The following is a 23,772-nucleotide window of genomic DNA, read 5'->3' as shown; positions in this document are numbered from 1 at the left end:
TATGGAGGGTTTAGTGGGTCCTGATGCTATCCACTGCTCTAATGATGGGTCTGTCTTTACAAAAGTGCAGCTCCAGACCTAACTTTTTATATCATTTATAAAGTTACTTGAGATCACATTTGTTTGTTTGTAAATGAGGACTGAATCTTCTCCAATAAAGTTAAATATTAGGACATAATGAACCAATTATTTTGATATAATGATGCTGATTTCATGCCCAACTTGATGCCCACATTATCTGTGTGTCATCAGCTTCCAACAAACATTTGCAGCATCCATCTTTACTTGCTTTAAAAATCACAAGAGTTAATTCATTTTCTGTCCTTCTGCATTTGTCCTCTCGGGTTGAAGGAAAGTCTGCAGACTATATGCTGCTCCCAGTGTGCATAAATTATTTAAACACACACATTTATCACATTTGGTGTTAATAAATCATACTCAGGACCTTGGGAGGTGCACACAGCATACAGATTTCTACTGTGCTGCAGCTGCTAAGACACAGTTGTACTGGTATTTTATTGTTTTACAGCCTGATTTAAAGTCTGCCTGCCTTGTGCAAACACATTTATGTGATGCATGTGTGCACTTCCGTGTAAAAATGTCAAGTTCCCTTTTCTGTGGTGGGGAAATTCACCAAATTTAAGTGAATTCACTAAGAAACAGAACATGCCGCAGGTACAGGGTTTGACGCCTACAGCAAAAAAACGTTGACAATTTTAGTTCCGTCTCACCTCCGCTGGCGTACTCCATGACCAAGTAGAGCGTCCTCTCCGTCTCAATCACTTCAAAAAGCTTAACTAAAAGGAGAAAAAGAGGAACAGACAGAAGGAGGAAATTATAATTCAGTTATGTGTGAAGACGGGAGCATTCAGAGAGATGCAATAATAAATTCATGAGCACAAACTTCAAAATTGGCTGCAAACAGACACCTGGAAAACGAGAAGAGAGCAGAGTGAAGTCACGTGGATCCGTCTGTGTTTGTGTGTCGTGACCATGTAAGCTCAGCAGCACTCAGTATTTACTGTACAGTCTAAAAGTCTTTTTTTTTTTCTTTTTTACTGCAGTGAGTCGAGCTCCAAGATATAAAAGACTGTGTGATGAGCGGCTGAGGGCTGCACTGCTAAATATAGACGAGGTGGGATGAAGACAATGAGGGAGAGGAGAGATGGAGATAGAGAGCGTGTGGCTGGTGAGCGCTTACTATCACTCTGGTAATTATAATCACATTTGTGCACAGAAAATCACGCAGCGCCAGGGAATGAAATTAAATGTAATTAGAGGGGAATCCCATCTCCAAAAGCAAATGCAGCACGGCAGGCTTGTCATATGTACACACAGCCTGTGTGTTTTATGGCACAAGCATGTGTGTTTTCATGACTGTGTGATGTGTGTAAATGTTGGTATGCGAGGGAATTTTATGTGAAAATATTTTTATGAACACAATAAATAACACTCCCAGCTTTGATGGAGTTTCAGGAAGTGTTTTAGTCCCTAGTGAGGCCACCAGGGACTAAAGAAAGTAGCAGCATGGTAGGAAATAAGTCAGATTTGATTTGGATAACCATTAATGGTTGGTTATTCAAGCTGGGTGGTAGCTTGAAGGTTTGTGCCGTCCTCTCACAGTGAAAAGGTTCCTGGTTTTGATTCTTGGTTAGACAGGGTCTCTCTGTGTGGAGTTTGCATGTTCACCCCATGCATGTGTGGGCTCTCTCTCAGTCTAAAGGCATGCTTGTGGTCTGATTGGTGACACTAAATTGCCCATAAATGTGGGTGTGACTGCTTGTTTGTCCCTCTTCGTCACCCCTGTGATTGACCGGCAACCAGTTCAGGGTTGACCCTGCCTCTTGACGAACGGCCGCTGGGATCGGCTCCAGTTACAGTGACCCAAAACAAAATAAACAGTAAGAATAACAATTTTTTTTTACATACCATCATGTAGGATGACAGAACATCCCCAAAATATTTATAAATTCATTAATTTATTTGGTAACTGTATAGAAAAGTATGAAGCAAGTAAACTACTGCCATACACTCCAGCATTTAAAAGTGGAATCCTGAGTTAAATGAACAATAGAATTGTTTACATATCAGACATACGTCTGATACTGCTGAAAAAGTGGGTTTTGGTATCAGCAGGTACATGTGTTCATGCACCGATCCGATACAGTTGTGTTTAACTATATATTTTGTTTCTTAAGCTAGCCATTCCAGTAATCCACACCTCTGAATCCATTACAGAAGCTTTTCTAGAAAGCCTGGAACTCAGGTGATATTTTTTCAAGGACTTTAAAGATTAAATCCACACTGGTAGAGCCGATATTGAACATATTTTTTTATCCGTTTTTGATCTTTATTGCAGATAGCTTGAAAGCTAACCACCATACCATTTAATTATTATTTTAGATTATTTTCCCAGAATGCTTTATAAGGGGATGTCAACCAATGGCAGGCTGTTCTGTCATCACGTCATGCTGTGTCAAACTGTGCATGTTTAACACACAGATCATCATAGAGACAGCCTGAATGAGCATAATGGTGAGAAAGTGAGATGGAGAGCCTGTGATGTGGCCCTCTGTGTCAATTTTGTTTTAGCAGTCAAACTCAGTAATTAGCAGGATGAACAACTTCAAGGGTCACAGAGGCTGGACATTACATTCTTAATTGTTGAGCTATGTTCACTGTAGGGCAAAAATAATGTGCAAGTTGGTCCAGAAAGTTTACACCCGTATCAAATCAGTACTTGGTATTGGCCGATAGCCAACAATCTAGAACCAGCTGGCTCTAAACTAAAATAATAACAGTACAAAAACTCAGACCAGCTCTGCCCATACCCGCTGTTTAATTTTTGTTTTGGATTGAGGACTCAGTTCGATAAACAGCATTTCATAAGGTGTGTTTACTAAATAGAAATTAAGCTCTTAGTTTTCATTCATAAATTTCTCAGAGCAAGGGAGACAAGCACGTTAAAAGGCACTTCCATTTTCACATTGGAAGTGATCCCTCTTGCAAACTGATTATTTAAGTCCTAAAACACATTTTGCTATTATTGTTGATGGTATTAATGTGTTCCACTCACCTATATTGGGATGATTCAAGATCTTCATTATTCTAACTTCTCTGAAGAGCTGAAAACAAAGAGAGGAGAAAAATTAGTTACTGTTCATTATGAGGAATTTCAATCACTACTCTGTTGACATTTGATACAGCAGCAAAATGAACACAAATCAAACACAATCAAACACAGGAAGGAGTACACGCTGAGTCAAAAGAAGTGGTGAAAACCCCTTTGTTCTGACCACAATATTTAAAAAGGGGAAATGAGCATGAAAGAGCTGCGACAGCATTAATGTGAAAGTTTGACTTTTCCTAAAATGATCTTCAGTCCATGTCAGTCTTAAAGTGTTAAAATTTTATTTGGCAAATGTCGCAGCACAAAATGACACATCTGAGAGGTGGTACAACACAAACAAGGATCATGACAGGAAGAAACATCATCAGTGTGTTCCAACAAACAGCTTCATGTCTCATCAGATTGGAGGAAACGCAAACAGTGTATAGAACAGCCACATCCTTAGCATCATCATCACTATCATCATTGTTGTTGTCATTGATTTCCTTATAGACACTCTCCGCATCCTCAATACCATCCTCATCAACGGCATCAACGGCTTTTAAAGGTATAAAAATGACTCGCATCTACAATGCAGTAATGCATCATGACACCCTGTGCTTGGCCAGTCAATTAGCTGGTCAATGAGCTCTTGCCTAAACAAAATCTTGTTGGTTGAAAAGTCCTGCAGAGAGCAAGAGTGCTACTGTAAGAGGAGAGAGAAAGAGAAGGGGGAAGTGCATAGCAGTGGACAATCAAGGAAGAGTTGATGCTGGTACACAAAGAGATGCAGATAAATCAGATTTTATTTTCTGATTATTTCACAGTGGTTACGCTCTAACAAACTTGGAAACATGTTGACATAAATGTGCTAGAAAGGAGTGAGATTTACTTTAGTGGCGCTGCAAGAGCTGCTGTCCATCACAGCCTCTTCCTCGGGAACTGCAGGTATGAATAAGTTGTATTAAGTCCCTTTATCATTACAGTGTTCTAGCTAGAGTCTGTTACAAACAGAAATAGAGCAAAGAGGAGAGACAATTAAGTCTCCTGGTCCCTTAAAGTTTTTCTTTACACATTGATCTGCAGATTATTTTCCCTTGACTGCAGTAAAAATTCTCTGCATGCTGTCTGGAAAGAATTTAATGTCCATGAATTTCAGATGGCAGCCTGAATATAGTTTAATATTTATATTATGACGTAAGACAAGACAACTACTTCAAGTAATTTTGCATGAAATTCAAAATAGTTCAGTGCCGTTTTCACCAGTCCTCTTCACTTTTCCACACCAAATGAATGGAAGGTGAAACACTACCACATGGTAACCATGACATAGCCCATTATTTTAATGACCAGTAGTAGCAAAATAAGCCAAAGATACTTGTATTTCATACACCAAGTGTGATGGAGAGAAATTAATCCATTAAAGTCCATGCAGACGCTGTGTTGCTGATGTTTTTGTGCAAAACAGGGTGCCTAGAAAAAATCTCGTTTGGTTTTCACCAGCATATCAAAATTAAAGATTCTGATGTCGTGACAGCTCTGCTATGCATTAGGTTGCTCTAGTCAATTACTTATTAAGCTGCATTTCCAGGTCACAAAGCAATATCTAATCTATAATTAAATTCTAAATGGGTTGTCAGACTGTAACACACAGATTTCATTAATTTCAAATGGAAGTATAAATGTTTTCCTGCCTGGTGTCTGATATATTTGTGTTCTGATCATATTCCTTACAAGGAGGAAACATATAATCACGTTCCTCCATCATTCAGCGGTAAAAACAGGAGATCATGGGTTCAGGAACCCGAACACAGGCCCTTGTGTCATGCCAACATCAACAAACTTGTCAAGGAAATGTGATTATTCTGTCACCGCCGTCACGTCATCTCCACAAACAGGATCTCCTGCAGCACAGCGTCGGTTTAAACCAGCCTGAGAGAAGCCTCCCGCCCTCCAGCAGGGGCCGAGAAGAGGATCTGAATTAAGTTAAACATGCACCATCACACCCCCCCCTGCACTAATAACAAGACACTGTGTCAACACACGCCTGCCTCCACATCAGCATTCAGAGTGACCAGACAAGCAGATTTGTAACGGCCACAAGTGCTTTCTAGTCTTCCGCTGAACGAGGCACAAAAAGGAACTGAGTGCTATTTATTATTGATCCGATGTTAACTACACCTCGCCCCTCTTCCCCTCCATAAAAATATAAAAAGGCATCAATCTTTTACGAGGAACCACAGAGAGGAACCTGGTTTATGTATGCTGCAAGAACCCAGACACAGACAGATCATCCTCGCCTGTATAGCAGACAGTATGTTCACGATGTTTATGAAAGGCTTGTTTTCAGTTATTAAAGCTTGAAATATTTTAAAATCCCTGCAATCCATTCATTATTATATGTTACATCTTTAAAGGGACTAAAGCTGAATGCTTTAAATTTTTACTTACGTTTGAGTGGAGAAATTTGCCTTCTTTTGTTAAAATGTTTATATATTCCCATCCATATAATTAAGTAAAAAAGTACAATATAATAATATAAAAATCAAGTCAATTGTATGCAAGAAGTGCTATAAGAGTAATGCTGCACAGTTAATCTAATCACAGTTGCAATGTCAGGCTGTGCAAGTAAGTCAACAATTATCTCTACTAATCTGTCATAATTTCAATCACAAATCTCAATATTGTTAAGCATAATCGCAATCACACATTATTACTCTATTATTTGGCTTAAATGAAAAATGCCCATCCTAAGATATCAGAGCTAAAATAATGCCTCAGAGTTGCAAATTCAAGTCAAAAGTGGACCCATTATTGTCTAATTTTATCTGTAGTTTCATAGTTTGGACTAATTAATTCAGCAGTGCTTTCTATTGCTTTTCATGCAGCTGTAATAAAGATGATGCTTGATGAGATAATTCTGCATTTTCTCATTAGTCTCTGAGCTTTAATCTGCTCCCTCAGTGTGAAGGGAAATAAATAACAGCAATAAAGTGAGTGGGGAGTCTGAGCAACAGGCAGCTGAAGGTTCACATGACATATTCAAAGACGCGGCACATAAAACCCACAGATCCACAGAGACGCCCTCATAAAGCCTTCAGTCCTGAACCTGGACTGATGCTGTCTGCCTGAGATGCAAACAGATGGTGAGGGGCAGCGGGTGATGTTTCCACAGTCTACACGGTGAGATGCTTTAACACATTAGACGAGACAATAAAAACATTTAGAGATGCGTGTTGTTGGTGGTCACATGACTCCTGTTTCAAACTGACCAATGACCTTCTGCACCATGAACCACATCCATGCGCACCAAACCATTAGCCCCGTGATGAATACAAAAACCTTTACACCCCAACCTGACACGTCAGATAGATTTGTTTCACACATCCATCTGGAAAACCTCTCATAGACAGCGTCTGGGAAAGGGCAGAGCCTATGAAAAAAAAAGGAGGGTGATTGGATGAATGTTCTGTCTGTCACATCTTTATGGGCCAATCAGAGCAACAAAACACGTTAAGTAGCCGCTGCCGAGCTGCGCATGCACCCCTACCGAAGGAGTACAATCCATAGAAACAGAACTGCATAGCACGAACCATGGTGACTGTAGACATGTCAGTACTCGGCTTTTGTCATTTATGAAAGAAACAACTCACTGCTGTTCTTTGTTCTTCTTTTAACGAAGAATGTCTTCCGCCATAATTGCACCGGCCTCTTTTCACTGCTTGCTTACATCACGACTCCACCGCACCTGAAAGTACTGCCCCTTGATGCTGATTGGTCCTGTCACTTTCTACCTGGGCCCAAACGGTTCAGATGGGAACTTGCAAGATGGATTTGCCAGTGAGAAACACGAAAACGGGTGAATCCATCTGCTTTGCGAGGTTATAATGTTGTCTAACCTTTAAAGATCAGGATTATTTTACCTTTAACTTGAATTTCCACAATGAATGGAACAGAAATGTGTCAGACTCAGTGTGCAAGGTTTGAGTGCAGGATGTTGAACATATTATGGTTAAGAGAAAATCTGAAAACAACAGAGTTGGAATGCAAAAGTCTTAAATCTTAAGCCTTTGCTATTAATACATCTATAGAAGTGAAGGTCTTGTAGAACAAAACAGATGATGGATAGTGTTATTTTACTGTCTACTGGGGATTATTTCTAATCCATGAAATATGCTCATTTGGAATTCTAAGGTGCACAACTGTAAAACAAAAAACCCAGAGAAAATCAAAAATAAGACAGGACAGAGATGACTGTATAATCAGAATAGTTTAGTTTTCACTAAAGCAAACAATCATATAATAAAGAGGCAAAGACAGCAACAAGCCCCCCTCATTTAGTGGTTATCTTACAGTGCATTATGTAAGGTTTATAGGGCTATAAAGGGAAAAGAGAAGTAACCAGTTCGTCTTCCGGAATAATAAACTTAAGGTAAATAGTATCCCAATCTATGATCCAGTTTATCTAGAATATGTATTCAGCATCCTGACAGACCCATTATGTCAAGCTAGATCCTCCACTTTTTGCAGTAAGGCAGTTTATTTGCTGGAGAACCCCTGCATAGCCAAACCAGACAAGATGGCTTACATTTCTGTCTCGAAAGCAGCTTAAAAACTAAAATAAAATAGTTGTAAAGATAATAAGCATCAGTTAAGGTCATACGACTTCAAACTAGTAATTTGAACACCAACATCCTGCAGCAAACGTCAGCTGTGGGGAGGATCTAAGACAATAAATCTCATTCCTGAGACAACTGAAGGGTTAATTATGAGCTCCAGTCAGCAGTGAGTCGACCAGTTTGAAGACATGTGAACAAGCTGAGCCAGGAGGAGGGGAGGATGAAGAGGAAGAAGAGGAGCTCTGGAGTGCGCCTGAGGTCTCCTCACTGTCATTACACTCTGCCTGTGATCTTGCTCTGCCCATCATTAAACTGAAAACACTCTCCTGAGCGCTCACAAAGAACAGAGGAAGACATCTGAGCGGGGTTTTAAGTGTGACAGAGGAAATATCACAATATCATGAAGACCTTTATCTCTAATGACTACCAACCAATATGTATGAATTTTGTAATGTATTTGAAACAGTCATGCTAACACCTGGGTAACTTGAAAAACAAGAGCAGCACGTGTATGGGAATACTTTGTCAGGTATGCTATGCAGTAAACTGAATTAGTGGAAAAACAGCAGAGAGGCAGAGATGATTCACCACATAATCCAACCATGAGGCCGAGGACGTAAACCTGCTGGTGATCCAGTCATACCACCACGATGATGCACAGCTGTCCTCATTACGCAACCTCCAATCTTGTGATCAATACAAAGCACCTTTGGGCCCGGTGACACACCGTTTAAGGGTGAAATCACACATACTGTCAGCTCTGTTAAGTCAGAGTGGAAACTTTCTGCATTTCCCTGTTTAAGTTACCTCAATTACAGCTGATCCGAGGCTTGTAAATACAATCCCGTGGGCTCCACATTAGATCATTTACTGCCTGTTTTTGGTTAACTCTCATCCCACCAGGTCAGAAAGTTTCAGATGAGTCACAACAAATCAGATTACAGCCTCTGCAACATCAGCCCAGAATGATGAACTTCTTTTTTTGGAAGTGACCCCTGGTGTTTGTTTCAGTTAATAAAAAATATCCTGACACCAGTTGTCCGGGAGCAAGCTCAGCTACTGAGCAAGGGCTTGATTGTTATCGTCTCCATCTGGACATTCACATCAGCCTGAGGGAATAGAAACTGGTTCAAATCAACAGCTCTATTCATCTAAGCTAAATCAAATTTTACAGGAAACTGGGCCCTGTTTTAAGCTCTGATGGAACACAATTATAAGATAACTCTCCATGACAAACTTTTTTAATTTTATGTGAAACCTGATAATGGAGCTGTGTCTTAAAGAGATCAGCTGCATTTCAATCAGAAAGGAATTTTACAAACTTTAATTCAACAGAGCTGGTTATGTCCATTGTGTTAGAAACAGCCTTTACCTCAGAAAAACTGTATTTAATCAACTGTCTAGTCAAACCTAAATTTTCTTTTTTTTAATGTTTCTTTGAAGCAGAGTTCAGATTCTTTGCCTGGAGCCAAAAGCTGGTCTCTGGCCTCGACCCCTGCCCCTCTCCTCGGGCCAGGCCTGTGACTGGTCAGGCTTGAGGAGCATCAAAGACATTGCATCATCGTTATATTTTGCTCTACATTCTTTGGTTTCAAATTTCTAGCTTCAGAACAGCTTCCCTCCCCAAATTATGACTGCTCTTCTAATCATGTGTCTTTTCAATAGAAACTACATTCCAGTTCATTAAACATTACATCACTGCTTTCTTTATATGTATGTTTTTGATGTGATGAAGGAGAAAAGCTGTTAAAAGGTGGTGCTGCCAGCCTGCCCCACTCTGTGAGCCCACAGTCAAATGGAGCAATGTGGGACAAATAAAGCAGCATGAGCATGATGAGCAATTCTGTACAGGCAGAGCAAAATAAAGCGAATTCTCATAGCTCTGTGCATTCATTGCACAGTGATGTCTGAGCGTCTGCTCCTCATCCTCCCTGCTAAACTTACTATAAACAATAGACCCTTCATAAAGGTCACATCTGATATCAATGCTTCTGTGTTGCACTCATTAACCCTCTGGGACCAACATTGTTGTATACGGCAAGAAGATACACCAGTTATTGAAAGTTTAACAACGTTTGAAATAAAAATCATGGCCACTTACTTTTTATTCATTGAAGCCTACCATTGTGCTGTTCCAATGATGCTATCCATGCCTTTTTAGCCCTAACTGAAGCTTTTCTAGCAAGCCTGGAACTTGGGTGACTATTTGCAAACTTCAAAGATTGATTCCACACTGGTCTGTCTGATAATGAACGTTTTTCTATCCATTTATTTTGACCGATTTTCGATCGTTTGACCACTAGCTTTTCATGCTAACTGTCATACTGTATCCCACATTGCTTTGTGACCGGGTCCGAAAACCAATGGCAGGCTGTACCGTCTTTTTGTGATGTTTTATCAAACTGGGCAGCTAGAGATCCTGGTGGAGACAATCTGAGTAGTCCATAAGAGAGAGAAAGAGAGAAAGAGAGCCTGTCATGTGGCCCTCTGTGTTGCTGCAGACAGGAACTGCTTTGAATAATGGCACAAAAATAGTCAATACAAAAAATTACAAGGGCTGTTTTGTAAGTATATAATTATTTTTTTTTAAATTCACAAAATGATCTTGTTTTTTTAGTTTTTGGTCCGCAAGAGATGGGAGTGCAATACATGCCATGCAGCTTTTTCGACTATCTTTACAGTCCCATTTAACTTTTATTAAAAGCCATGTGACATTAGTGCAGCACACATATTCTTCAAAGGTTGTCCTGAAATAAAGGATTGAATGTGCACTACAGAGTTGATGTTTTACAAGCTTTTTAAAAGAGTAAGTCCAGGCGAGACAAAAAGATATAACCTGAACAGATATCTGTAATGAAGAAAACTCAGAACTGTAGCTTAAATAAAGATTCAACATAAACAGGTTTAATAGGCCAAGCTGGGCCAGGACTGGTTCACATTTTATTTGCCTTTGCCTGAGGATCATTTTACTGGCCTTATCTTAGACACATAATGTTATGTTATGCTGCTTCATTTATTTACCTGAATAGCCATTGACTTCAACACTGGATAGCAATTTTTTATTATTGGGAGTGAAAAGGGTTTAGGAGCGCTTACCACAGATGTTTATAGTGAAGGAGGATGACGGACCCACAGCAGCTGCAGACAAGGGGGTAATTCTTGTCGAGCCAAGAGTTAAAAGTTCTGTGTTTTGGTTTAATTTGAAATAAAATGCTGATGTTCCCTGATACTTGTTAGCTCGCAATTCAGTTATTAAAAAAATGAAAGCTTTATTTTTCGTTTGTGCACCAGTGATGTGATTCAAAAGACTTATAGTTATAACTCTTCACAGCAGTGGTTCCCAACCTGTTTCCCTTGGGACCCCCACCCCCACTTGTATCTGGGAAAAGCTGCCCCCCTAGACCCATGTGAGTGAAAAAATGGCCTTTGTATATGTATTGTAAAGCTTTGTATAAAGAGTTTAAAAAAATGTTCTAGCATTGTTTTAGTTTATTTGTTTAAATCTGATTTTGGAAACCTCAGAGCAGACAGAGCTTCACATCCCCCGAGATCTTTGGCAGTCCCCTAGGGGGTCCCAGACCCCAGGTTAGGAACCAATGCGCTATTGATTTACAGGTTGTAAAAAATTCACAGTGGGGTCATTGTGTGACAGTTTTACGATCCCCATCTCTACTCGCAGCACCTTTGCATTAAAAAATATCACTGAACTTTTGAAGAATGTTTAAAACAATACGTTTTCTGAAATCAAACACCACAAAAAATAACAGTTACAATGTTATTGTAACAGCTACTTACACACAAAATTAGCATCATATCATTATATTAGAAATGTATCATTCCAAAGTATATCATATGGTATATTCTTACTCTCATAGTTTCTAACTATTATTTTTTTCTCTGTCTTTTAAAGTTACGTTTTGACAACAATGTCCTCACCACATTGATGCCATAAAGCTCACTGAACTGGATTTATCACAGGAAAGAAAAGCTCCTCAGAAATACTATTTCTGTCCTGTTTGATGACTTATTTTCATGATTCACTGCAGAGTTCCTTCCTCCAGACAGAAAAATTGTACTAAAAATGACATGTAAAGCTGATAAACCACTCTACAATCATTCCTAGAAAAGCAAAACCTCAGCACAGGGATCAGAGGTTGTCCACGGCTCCAGGCGTTAGACGGACATTGTTTACATTTAATCAAAACTCCAAGCTGATCACACTCCCTCCATAACCTTCGACCTAGTCCACAACAGGACCGTCAGCAGGTTGAACCAGGACACGGAGAGGAGAACAGAGCAGAAGCCTGTGACAGATGTGAACGTCGACTCAGCTCCTCACAACTATTAAGAACAGAGGCTGAAAATAAACATTCAGGCTTCAGAGACGATATCCCCCGCTATCAGCCTCTCGCCAATTCTTGCAGTTACATAAGAGGTCAGGACACAGCCGTGTCGGCTCTGATGCAGGTTGGCTGTTACAGCAGCACCGGCTCAGGAAAGAGGAGAGGAAAATAAACACGAGATCCAACCGTTCAAAACTCATCTGAAGCTCAACATTTGATACACAAACCTGCACAGGCTGATGACGTACAGCCCGCTCTTACAACACCACAAGAGGAGATGGGGTTTTTAAGGACTAAGCAGTGGGTTTGTATGTTTTAAAAAGAGCAAACAAAGTCCTTCTGTCAGTTATTCCCCGTCCTCCCAGTCTGTCTGCAGCTTTCAGCTACCAGTCCCCAAGATTGAAATAAAAAGGTAAATCGCCACAGATGTAACACCACTTATTTGAAGCCCTAGCTTTAAAGGTTTTGGCTGATATTTCTTAACATTTCTGTCTTCAACAGGTTTGGGTTATTATTACTAGAGGTCATAACTGCTCAAGGCCCTGACTTTGAGTTTAACTGTTAAAGTAGTGCCAGAGCAAGAATATATAGTGTATGTTAACATGATTTAAGGGAAGAAGTATGTTGCTAAGCTGGGGGATTTCAGGGAAGTAGGAGGATTTTCTAGTTCTGTTTAAGTTTTTTCTGTAATTTTTCCATCATGTCAAACTCTTGCAATGACCTGGTCTAATAAAGTTAGCTTCTAAACAAGCGTTGCTAGAGACTTCTGTTTCCTTCAAGGCTTCTAGTCAGACCTGCTGTCAGACAATGTGGGGACAGAGTGAGAGATGACAAGCACAAAACTGCATCAGGGCAGGAGATTGAGCCTGTACCCAGTGGGACATGGTGATAATTTTGTCAACTGAAAAAAAAGGAGTGAAATTGATTCTTAATCTCTTTTCCATGACAAAGGAAGGATGACAAGCCAAATGTTGATATTTGAAAGGAAAATAGGACCTAAATGTTACTGCTGGACAACATAATTAAAAAATTATGTCTACAGATTGTCAAAAACAAGCCAAAATGAGGTAAGAGTTTATTCAGAGGCAGCAGCTCCAGCATGTTGTAAATTTAAGTATAGATAGTGCACAAAAAGAGTGTTTTATACCCATGCATATTTTACAAATTGGCTCATAAAATAAATTAAAAAGGTAAATGACTTTTAGACTATAATCTAAGGACTTTTCCTGATGACATTTCATCAACTAAATATAGACCAAAACTTTAAAGAGAGAAAGTGACAAAAATGTGACCAAACTTGGGCACACAAGAGAGCTAAAGCTGTACATAACTCCCTAATGTGTTGGATGTAAACCACAAACATGGAGACACTTGTTATTTTCTCACTTTTTTATAAGTCAAAATATCGACCCATACAAACAAATTTTCCTGTCCCAACTGGTAAGACAGGCCTTCTGTGCATTGACAAAAGCACTTTGTAGAGATGTGGATAATTTTAGACTTATCTTATCAGTTTATCTTTAGAATTTATAGAAATGGGATGCAAGCTGCGTAGTGGTAAGGACGCGCTCCATGTAAGTGGGTGGCCTGGGTTTAAGTCTGGCCTGTGGCTCCTTCCCTGCATGTCTATTCCCCACTCTCTCATGCCTGTTTCCAACTCTACCCACTGTCCTTCTCTCAAATAAAAGGCATAAAAAACCCAAATAAGGTATCTTTTAAAGCAACTCTTAAAATCGTAGTTTTTTACTGCTGTGTTGACTGTCACATCTCCTCCACCTTTAAACAGCCTCTAAATATCATGTGCACTGCATCTCAAGTCTGTGTTGCATTAATAGTTAACTTTTGAGGATGTGCACAGCCAATGCATCAAACAGACACTTAGGATGCATGATAGCAATGATGCATCTGTATAAGCGTAGAAAACGGCAAGTATAGACTAAACTTTCAATGGCTGCCAACATGAACACTGCTCTGTACAAAGGGCGCCTGCTCTGCTGTGTAAGAAAAACCAGTCTATCTACACAGAGGGTGACATTTAGTCCTTTATGGGCTGTATTCACACTGTAGGCCAAAGTGACCTGATTCTGATTGTTTTGGCTCAGATCTGAGTTTTCTGTCTCACTTTGAAGAGCAAAAGTCACAATGAAATCTGATCTTCTCAAATCAGATTTGGGCCTTTTGTAGGGCATGAATGGCCATGCAGTTAGGTTGTGCCTCATATACGCAAGAGGCCCTTGCTCAAGTCTGACCTGTGGCTCCTTTCCTGCATGTCGTCTCCCACTCTCTTATCCATTTCCACTGTCCTTCCCTGAATAAAGGCATACACAGCCTAAAAATGTATATCTAGAAAAAAGGAAAAAAAGATTTGCACCTCTTTCCTATATGATTCCATTGATGTAATAGGAAGTGTCTGACACAGGCCACGATGTAAAAGCTAAAGTGAAACAGACAAACTTAAAAATATACATATTTATTTAGATGTGCGGGAATAGATTGGGAATAAGACACCTAATCGCAGCATTTGCTTTTCTTTTCGACAGTTTAAATCATCTAGACCAGTTTTACATTTTAAAGCAAATAGTGACACCTTTTTTTAATAAACATCTGGTGCTCTAGTGAGTCAGAAAGAACGCACATGTTCAAGGTTTTTTTTAGATTACAGAGGGTTTAAAGGAAATCCTGACAAATAGCTGATGCATGGCCAACTATAAGGCAGTAACAAAACTTAAAAACGCATTTATTCAAGCGTATAGATGGTAAGCTCATGACCCATGTGGATCTTTTCCCGCATGTTGTTCCCTACCATCTCTCCCTGGTTTCCTGCTCTAATCACTGTCCAAGCTTACGAAAAAAAGGCAGGGTAAGGCATTTGTGAAACTTGGAAGCAGTCAAACATGCTGCTCACCCAGAAAATCTGGGAGATTTTAAGGAGTTCTGGTATTGATGCAGAGTAGATAACTCTGTCAAACACACACGGTTGGAAAGGAAATAAGGGTGGGATTAAGTAAGTGTTTACTTCCTACTTTTATATCTGGGCTGATTCTGTTGCTTATGTTCACTGTCATTTTTTCATAACTCTCAAATTTCATATATTTATCTTTCTTTTTTTTTTTAATACGGTAGAAACTACAGATATTAATTAATACCAATTCAACAGCTTATCTTGCACATTTAAATAGAGTTCTACAGTATAGCAGGGTATATACAGAAAATCTGACATTAAATTTAATATATTTTAAAACCTTTTTCCAAGACTCTCTCAATGTATTTTAAAACCCCAAATCATCAAAGCATCTTCAATTTCTAATCAGTTACAGTGGTGTCAGCGATACATGTTCTATGTAAGTTATAGGATAAAAATGTGACATCATAGTCATGAAAATGCAGATAGTATTTGTTATTGAATTATACAAATAAAACTTTCTTTGAGATGCTAGCAGTGCTAACATGACTGTGCTAGAATTACACTCGGCAAAAGCTTCACTGTAAAGCTGCAAAATCCTGTTAAATCTCAAAATCAGCCAAAGCTTTGGCTTTAACATCTTCTCTTACAATAATTTGTCAGAAAACTTGCATTTACCCATCACTCACTTGCACACATGCAGACTGATGCTGGATCCGGTGGAGCTCCATCAGAATCTCACTTGTGCTTAAATTTTAATACTAAAACAAATGCTGAGAAACTAGCCTACAACCTCCTTTGACAAATATAAAAACTGAAAACAGCTATGAAACTTAAGACCTTATTGTCTTATTATTGATTAACCAACATTTAATACCCTGCAGATTTCCTGTATAGAGGCCAGACTTGTTGTGCTCCCTGTTGCAAGACTTTATGCTAAGCTAATGAGCATTTGCCCTGGGCCTCAAATCCACCATACAGATGTGACATTGTCTTTTTCTTACCTAACTTCTATCTTAACCTCTTCCAAAACATCTGACTGTTTCACAACACAATGACCCTTTAATATATGAACTCAGCATGACCTTTATTATTAAATTAAACCATAAATGTAGTCCATATCTTGTTTTCTTTTAACAAATTGTCCTTCAGTTATTGAATTTGAAAGGAAAGTGTATACTCTTATCATCTCTTACAAAATCTGCTGCACTACTTCATGTCCAAAGACTTCCTGGAGTCCCCTCACAGCAGGGGTTTGCTTGGCAGCCAGTGGACATAGAAACAGAGACTTGCTTTCCCTGTTGCTAGCCTTTATGCTAAGCTAATCTGCATACGGAGAGAGCTCTATAATAACCATAAAACGCACGATTGAGTGAAGTTTTTTCTTACATTAATTTTAAACCCAACTGTACCTTAAAAGGCTCCTTCTCTTCCATGGTGAACAGAATGACCCGTATATGAAACCCACATGACCTACATACTCTTTAAATGAGGCACAAATCTAATCCATGTCAGGATTTCCTTCAACGCTGAAAATCCATCTTATGAAACCAAAAAAGAAAATGAAAAAGGGACAGACAGCTCGCCTATAAATAGAGGCGTGTGACAGGAGAGGGGCTGTTTAATGTGTCAATCATGAAGAAGTACTCGAAAGTATTGAGTTGTAGTTTCTTTTTCTGGTGTGCTCCAGTTCCTTAAAATAAACATTAGAAGAAATCTAAATCCCCAGTGAACAGCAGGAAAAACAACATGACAAATTCCTAAAAGAGTTTTTCCCCTCTAGACTGTGACAAAGCAGTAACCTAAAAACAACACGGACCGCCGACAAAAGCTTCGCGCTTTGTGTGTCCGTGAACAGCGGCGCTGTCATGACTCAGTGTTTTTCTGTCAGCGTAGTGTCACAGCCAGCGCCAAAGGGCCCGGGCCTCTGAGATACAAAGGCCAGAATCAATGGAGCTTTGGAAAAACTGATGGAAAACCACTAGCCGATCACTGAGAGAGATGAGGGCGAGAGGAGAGGAGAGACGGGGGCCGGCTCAACATCAACACATCATCACCGCCGTCACCAACAGCAGCCACCGCCATGCTCTGCCCCATCTCTTCTTTTCTATCTGATGAGCTAAAAAAGCATCGAGAGCTGCATCGGCTCAGTCGATAAGACTTCCAGGCAAACAGAAAGAGCCAAAATGTACGGCGTCACAGGGCAAAATAAGCACGCAATCACAAGGCTCCTCAGTAATGAGTGACCACACAAACAAAGGAAGGAGGGACGCAGAGTTACGGGCAGCTCATTCAAACTGTAAAGTGAAACTGCTTTTCACCAAGGAGCCAAAGGAGCATTCACTCTCTGTCTCAGTCTCTGAAATTTGCATTTTAAAAGCAAAGCCGCTTCCTGATGTGGTTGATTAAACAAGAAAAACAAAGCTGTCAGTCCCCGTCTCAAGACAACCGAGCAGCATGAAGGTGGAAGGAAAATCACTTCAGGCTTCACTTGGAGGCTGAAAGACTTAATAAAATACCCACATTTTCAGCACAGTGCCTTTAAAGGCTGTCAACATTTGTGACACTTTAATACTGTTCAATGCCATGCACAATGTCATTGAAAAATATCAATCTATAGTACAGAAAGGTACCAAAACTTTAAGAATCTTCAGATCTTGCATTGTAAAAGTAACTAGAGGTGCTCAATCTTATCTGCCTATCAGTATGGTCAGGTATAAGCTTAAACAGTAAATATCAGTACTGGTAGATATGAGCTTTTCTGAAGATAATTACAGCTGATATATCAGCCGTGCAGATCAGCAGAGTATGCATCAGCCTAAATTTTCACCCAATCAGGTATAGGTGGTTACCTAGGGTGGCAAATGCTCAGTGGGTCCCACTCTAAGCCCAAACATAAAACATCTACCAGACTGTCTACTTTCCCACTCCTCTGTCAGATCCGCTTGCCGCCTCCTCTCTTTGCACAAGAGACGCTTGGTGTTCTTCACAGTAAAAAAAAAAGTTTCTTCAAATAAGCCTGGAAATATGGAAATATTAGAACTCAGCAAATATGCAACATTGTGCATCCCTAAAACTAAACAAAAGTTGCTGTAAATGGCGCAGACAAGCAAGCATTTAGGTCACATCCCAAGTACGGAAGCTGGTCCTCCAATCCAACATCAAAGGAGCCTTTGGCTCCCTTCCCATATGTCGTCCCTGCACTCTCTCCCTACACTTTCTGCTGTCCTTTCCTCTCTAAAATACAGGCAAAAAGCCCCAAAATAAATACTTCAAAATAAAGGAAAAGAAAAAGTGCCACAAGACAAGTGAAACACACTGCAAAATTTTGGTGCAAGCTCAACAGTGTGAAGGAGGTTCTCGCCCCTTTTCTGGTCACTAAAGGTGAGAAATTGCCCATAATTCAGTGCCTAGGGCTTGCATTTTTGTAGCCATGGTATAGAAACCGATCTCAGTTTCCTTTGACATAAACAGTAAATCCTAACTGCACATGACAGGAGCAAGTGTCAGCAACAAAATCAAACAAATACGACCCTAAATCAAACCAGCCACTGTGGCAGGGGGATATGGGGTCTTATGCGGCAGCAGCCATTGTGTATGATCGCAAACCCATGCCGAAGCAGGCCGGAAAAAGAGCAAAAACATCTTTACCATCATAAAAAAATTTCAGTGTTGCTTTCTGTCCTTGTTTCAATAAAGAAATGTGTCCAGTTCTGACAAAACTGCTGCTGTGGCTACGTCTGAGCTAATTCCCACAAGTAATTATCACCCCGTAACAATCACAAAACTCATGCAGAAGGCAGGTCGGTAAAAGAGCAAAAACATCTTTCACGTCATGAAAAGCAGTTAGTGTTGTTTTTATTCTTTATTTCATGCAGAAAAGTGATGCAGTTTTAGTAAAACTGGTGCTACGCTAATGCTACATGGAGGCAGCCATGCAAATGGCTTTGAGTACAACTAAACCCCGCCAATAGCTACCACCTCGTTCTCCTCAAATGATGCCGATTGGTCACAAACGTTGTGGACTGGAGCTTTTCAAGATGGATTTGCCTGATGACAGACGTGGAGTCTGTCAAACCCATCTGTTATGCAAGGTTAAAAATTAATCTCAGCACACTGGATATTGGCAAAAATCAAACATTGTGCATCCCATGTTACGTGGCATGAACGGGTATCAGCTATCAGTGTTAACCTATCGTCTCCAATCAGTAGAAATCTGACATCTAGTATATCTAGCTAGCTAGCTAGCTGCTGAATCAAATCAGAGATTTTTTAGAGGGTAGAAAAAGTCACGTTTTGCAAACTCAGATTTGATTCAAAGGTCAAAAGTGAGAGAAAATGCTGACAAACTAGGAATGTTACACTGAAATAAGTATTATAAAACATTTGTGTCAGTATTGGCTAAACTGTTATTATAAACATATCATATATCGGCCCTAATTTTCACCATCAGTGCAACTCTTATGTTATGCTTACATGCTGTTAAGACACCATCTATTTAACTAGTATCCTACCAGATTTTAAAAAATGATTCTATGACAACCCTACCCCCTTCAAACAGGACAAATATTAAACATCAACTAAAACAGGCAAAATACTAATATTTAAGGATTTTTTGTGATAATTTGAGCAAGGATGACTGAACTCATGGAACATAGATCTAATCTTTTTAACAAGCTCTGCAGCTATAAACCTCCATTAAAACCTAAGTGGAACAGTCGAGCTGAATCATCTTCCTCGCTGCAAAAAGCATCCCACTGCAATCATAAAAAGCTCTTAACTCTATATGGAGAACACATGCTCAGTCCCAGCATGCCCCGCTTCCCATTTACACAATTAATACTCAATCTGTTGTGCTTCATGAATTTATAAACGAATCCCGCCTCAGCGTGAGAGTACGACGGAGCAGAGAGAGCAGGAGAAGGGGGGTAAATTACCTTCTGAAGGCTGTTTGGGTTCAGCTGCGTCTTGTCTATTATCTTAATTGCCACCTGTGGAGAAAAAGAGAGAGGGAGAAAAAAAACAGCACAGAAAGTGAGTTCAATGGGACATCAGCAGAGGAGAAGTGTGAAAAAGAGGAAGTGGGATATGACACTGAAGTCAAAATGCAGAAAAGATAAACACAGAAAGAAGGAACATCAAATGCATCCCTGTTTTTATAATGAAAACAATTTTGAGGCTTTGCTGTCAATCTCAGAGAGGTGTTTGGCAGTTTTAACTTTCTTTGGAGGAAAATTTGGCAAAATAAGACAAACAAAATAAAACCAGGAGGATAGTGAGGAGGAAATGTACCCTGCTTCGTTAAATTTAAAATGCTGTGTTAAGAAGAAGCCTGCTCTTTCTGTTCATCAATTATAAACAAATCAAATCCTCAGCAGCAATGCATCCTCCTAACATCCATTACTGTCGGTATACTTACACAGCAATAAATCCATCAGCATATGGAGCTAGAAGGAAGAATAGAAGCCAGTTCTACAGAGGAGAAAACCATGCTCCTCCTGTTTGCTAATTAAAGAAATTTCAACACCAATGTTCTTCCATTTACTTCTTTTATTACTTTGGAAAAGAAGTTCTTGCTCAAACACAAGCTTCCTTCCTAAATTGGCAAAAATCTGGATTAGATTAGGAACTGTTTGATCAAAGACGAGCAAACAAGATAACCAATGTGACTGGAAATCAACGTCAGTGTGTGGTACGTCACCGTTTTCTCACTTCACATTCGGGCGGGTACAAAGGAAGTATTGAGATGTGGCCCATAATGAAACACTGAATGTCAGCCCAGGAGGGTTGTTCACTGCCAGAACCACAGAGACGAGCAAAGAGGGAGTGATGTGTAAAAACCTGCACTGGAATGGACTTTTAAAGGAGCTGCACGTTGTTTTTCTGTAGTCCTACTGTAGACTGTTGAGGTTTGGAGATTAAAGTAAAAGGAGTTCATCTTACTTAAAGAGTGATTGGAGTATTTATAAACTTGGGCCCAACCAGGGTATTTATAACCTGGATCTAAATGACCGCAGATACACGTTTTTGAGTCTGTGAAGTGAATAGTTTTAGCCTGCAGATGGGAAACCGATCAGATTGATCAGGGTACATCCACTTAAAACACAGCAGCATCCTCTATAACTCTGATCCAGATTTCCAGCTTCCTTCAAAGCAACTTAACTGACCTCTGACTGAGGTGTCAGCTCATAAAAAGTCTTCATCCTTAGACATACTTGAATGTTGTCAGTCTTTGGAATAAAATCAGAAACATGTTTCTAAAGAATAAACTGGGATTGGGTGCAGTTTCCCAGCAGCATTAGTCACAGCCAAAGTATCCTGTTTCACAAAGGAACAAACAGCTGGAACAATTACCAATTTTTTTAAAGGTAAGTCATTAGCTATTAAGAAAAAAGGGCCAGGTTTCATAAATGTACAATTTTTGTACACTTCAAAGCATAGCCCTGGTCAGTGTTTGGTAAAAAGGCCCTCAGTACTGGTATACCAAGTTGCTGGCATTGACATTTATACAGATACGCTATAAAATTCCAGCTGCATAGGTCTATAAGATGCAGTCTGTTTTATGGGGGTCCTAGAGAGAAAAACCTGCAGCTTTGCATCTCCTACAGTGCCATCTTTTTATCCTACATGGAGTTTGCTTTCTTCCTGCTATCTTCTGCCATATTTGAGGCTTTTTTTTTGTTAATGGCTGTTAAATTTCTTAGGATTATCATTAAACAAAATGAGGACAAACGTAGAGTTTCTCAGAAAAAGTTTGACATCAATTCAGTTTAAAAAGAGCCAGCGTAAACGTCCATCTCACCTCTCTGCCCGTGAGAATGTGTCGGGCCAGTTTGACCTTGGCAAAGTTGCCCTTGCCGATGGTTTTGAGCAGCCTGTAGTTGCCAACATGGGGCTGCTGCGGCTCCTCTGAGCTGCGGGATCGACCGCCGGTCCGAGCCGAGCGCGAGCTGATCTCCTGACGCCCATTACTGTGAGACGTGTGCTGTAGAGGAAAAAAAAAAGAACTATTCAGAGGAGTTCAGGTGGCTTAATTATACAAACTGTGAAACATCTACATGTATCAGCTGTGACTCATTTTGACCCGCTGTGATGTATCCACTTAGGCTCAGCAGGAAAAAACACTCATATTTATAGTCCTACATGGACACAAGGAAAGAAAGCTGTTTCCAGCAGTCACAGATGGCTGATAAAATCAGGAATTTCCAGACAGTTTCAGCATTTCTCCATCCAAATATCAGAGCGTCTAACTCCACAGACATATTAAATTAAATTAAGTAATATAAAACTAAGCAACTATCAGAAACCATGTAGGTGAGATAAGATCCACGTGGACTTGGACCGTCCATCAGGCTTGTGTTATGCACCGTCTTTGACCAACAAAGGTAGGCATGTGTGATACTAGCCAACTAAACTAGTAGCACACATGCCTATGAGTGTTGGTCTAAGGCGACTGTAGCAGTGTTGTCTGTCAGTATTTTGATATAGAAAATTGAGGAAAGATGTGTGTAGGACGTGTCAGGTAAATTGGCATAAACAACACAGGAATATGGAACCACATTATGCAGAGGCGCATGTGCATGAATCTGCAGGGAGGACTGAAGGTTAGAGGTGCCAGAACTGCTCATGTTTGGCGAACTTACAAATTACAACATTCACTCGAATATGTTTGAGGACAAATGTGCTCAGTTTTGACTGTTTTTGGAAGTTTTTTCACCTGGTTTGTATTCTAACAAATCAAGAAAACTGTCTCTAGAAACATCCCTAACTTAGAATTAACAGTAATCTAACATTCCTGTTTTTAAAATAATTTTTAAATGTTTAAAATATTCGCTTTGAACCACCAGCTTCATTTATAACAAGAGCAACACAGATAAACCTGCCTAGATTATTTGTCAGTTACTGGTTTATTATAGGGAGAAAAAAAAGCAAAAAAAAAAAAAAGTTTACTTCTATGGATGCATGGGATGGTATTGGTATCTGCAGATTTGTCTTAAAAGTTGATAACTGTATCAGCAGATTTGAAAATGTATTTAGATAGTTAAAACTGATATATCAGACAGAGTTACTTCTTATATTGGTTTTAAATATTGGCAATATGTGCTCAGAAGTTTGCCAAGTTTCTGGCAAGACCAACAGCCATACTTCAGTTGAAGTCTTTTTCCTTAACCTCAAAGTGTGTTATAAAGATGGAAATGTGTTCATTTGTTTTAGTGGTGGATGGGAAAGTGGTATCAATATTTCTGGTATGGAACGGATTATGCAACACTGTCATCACCAGTTTAAATGCCTGGTCGAGTTCACTTCCATTTCTGTCAATTCCTTCACAATTAGAGACCATATATGTTACTATTTCATGAGTGCTTTTATTGTGAATGCCCCCAATAGGAAATATGGTATAGTCAATAGCAGCTTGTAACACCTCAGGGCTACAGAAGTGAAACTACAAAGAAATGATTAGATCATTGTTCTGTGGTCTTAAGTTCAAACATGAGTTCAGAATGCCATCTCAGGTTTGTTTTAGAGGGAGGAGGGGGTCTGCAGCACCTGAATATGTATTTAGATGTGTGTAAATGTTATCTATTCTATACCGTTACCATAAAGGGCAAGAAAAATATCATGGTATGGTATTTGGGCCCTGTATTTTGACTGCAAAATATCTTCCACCACCAGGGGGCTCTTAACCAAAACAATAACACCATATGATGAGTAGAGACCAACGCTATGATTTACTTGTTGTTTTGACTCTGTTCTTTAAAAACATTGCTCATAAGGCGTATTTACAAAACAGAAAACCAA

At 39.6% G+C, this 23,772-nt stretch overlaps 1 protein-coding gene across 18 annotated transcripts in view; it reads right to left on the bottom strand.

Moving 5' to 3' along the window:
• The window catches only part of mark3a (MAP/microtubule affinity-regulating kinase 3a), a 96,333-nt gene that overhangs the window by 63,203 nt on the left and 9,358 nt on the right, over positions 1–23,772 (bottom strand). For all 18 annotated transcript variants that reach the window (XM_041813103.1, XM_041813110.1, XM_041813109.1 and 15 more), the window contains exons 2-5: positions 21,776–21,958; positions 19,911–19,964; positions 3,077–3,125; positions 732–797 (exon numbers count right to left, since the gene is read on the bottom strand). In XM_041813103.1, coding sequence (XP_041669037.1) covers positions 732–797; positions 3,077–3,125; positions 19,911–19,964; positions 21,776–21,958 — 352 coding nt within the window. The remainder of the gene's footprint in view (positions 1–731; positions 798–3,076; positions 3,126–19,910; positions 19,965–21,775; positions 21,959–23,772) is intronic.

The sequence above is a fragment of the Cheilinus undulatus genome, linkage group 18, assembly GCF_018320785.1.
Source record: "Cheilinus undulatus linkage group 18, ASM1832078v1, whole genome shotgun sequence".
In the NCBI taxonomy this organism is placed as follows: domain Eukaryota; kingdom Metazoa; phylum Chordata; class Actinopteri; order Labriformes; family Labridae; genus Cheilinus; species Cheilinus undulatus.
The sequence above is the reverse complement of the archived record's forward strand: the minus strand, read 5'-3'. Positions and strand labels throughout refer to the sequence as shown.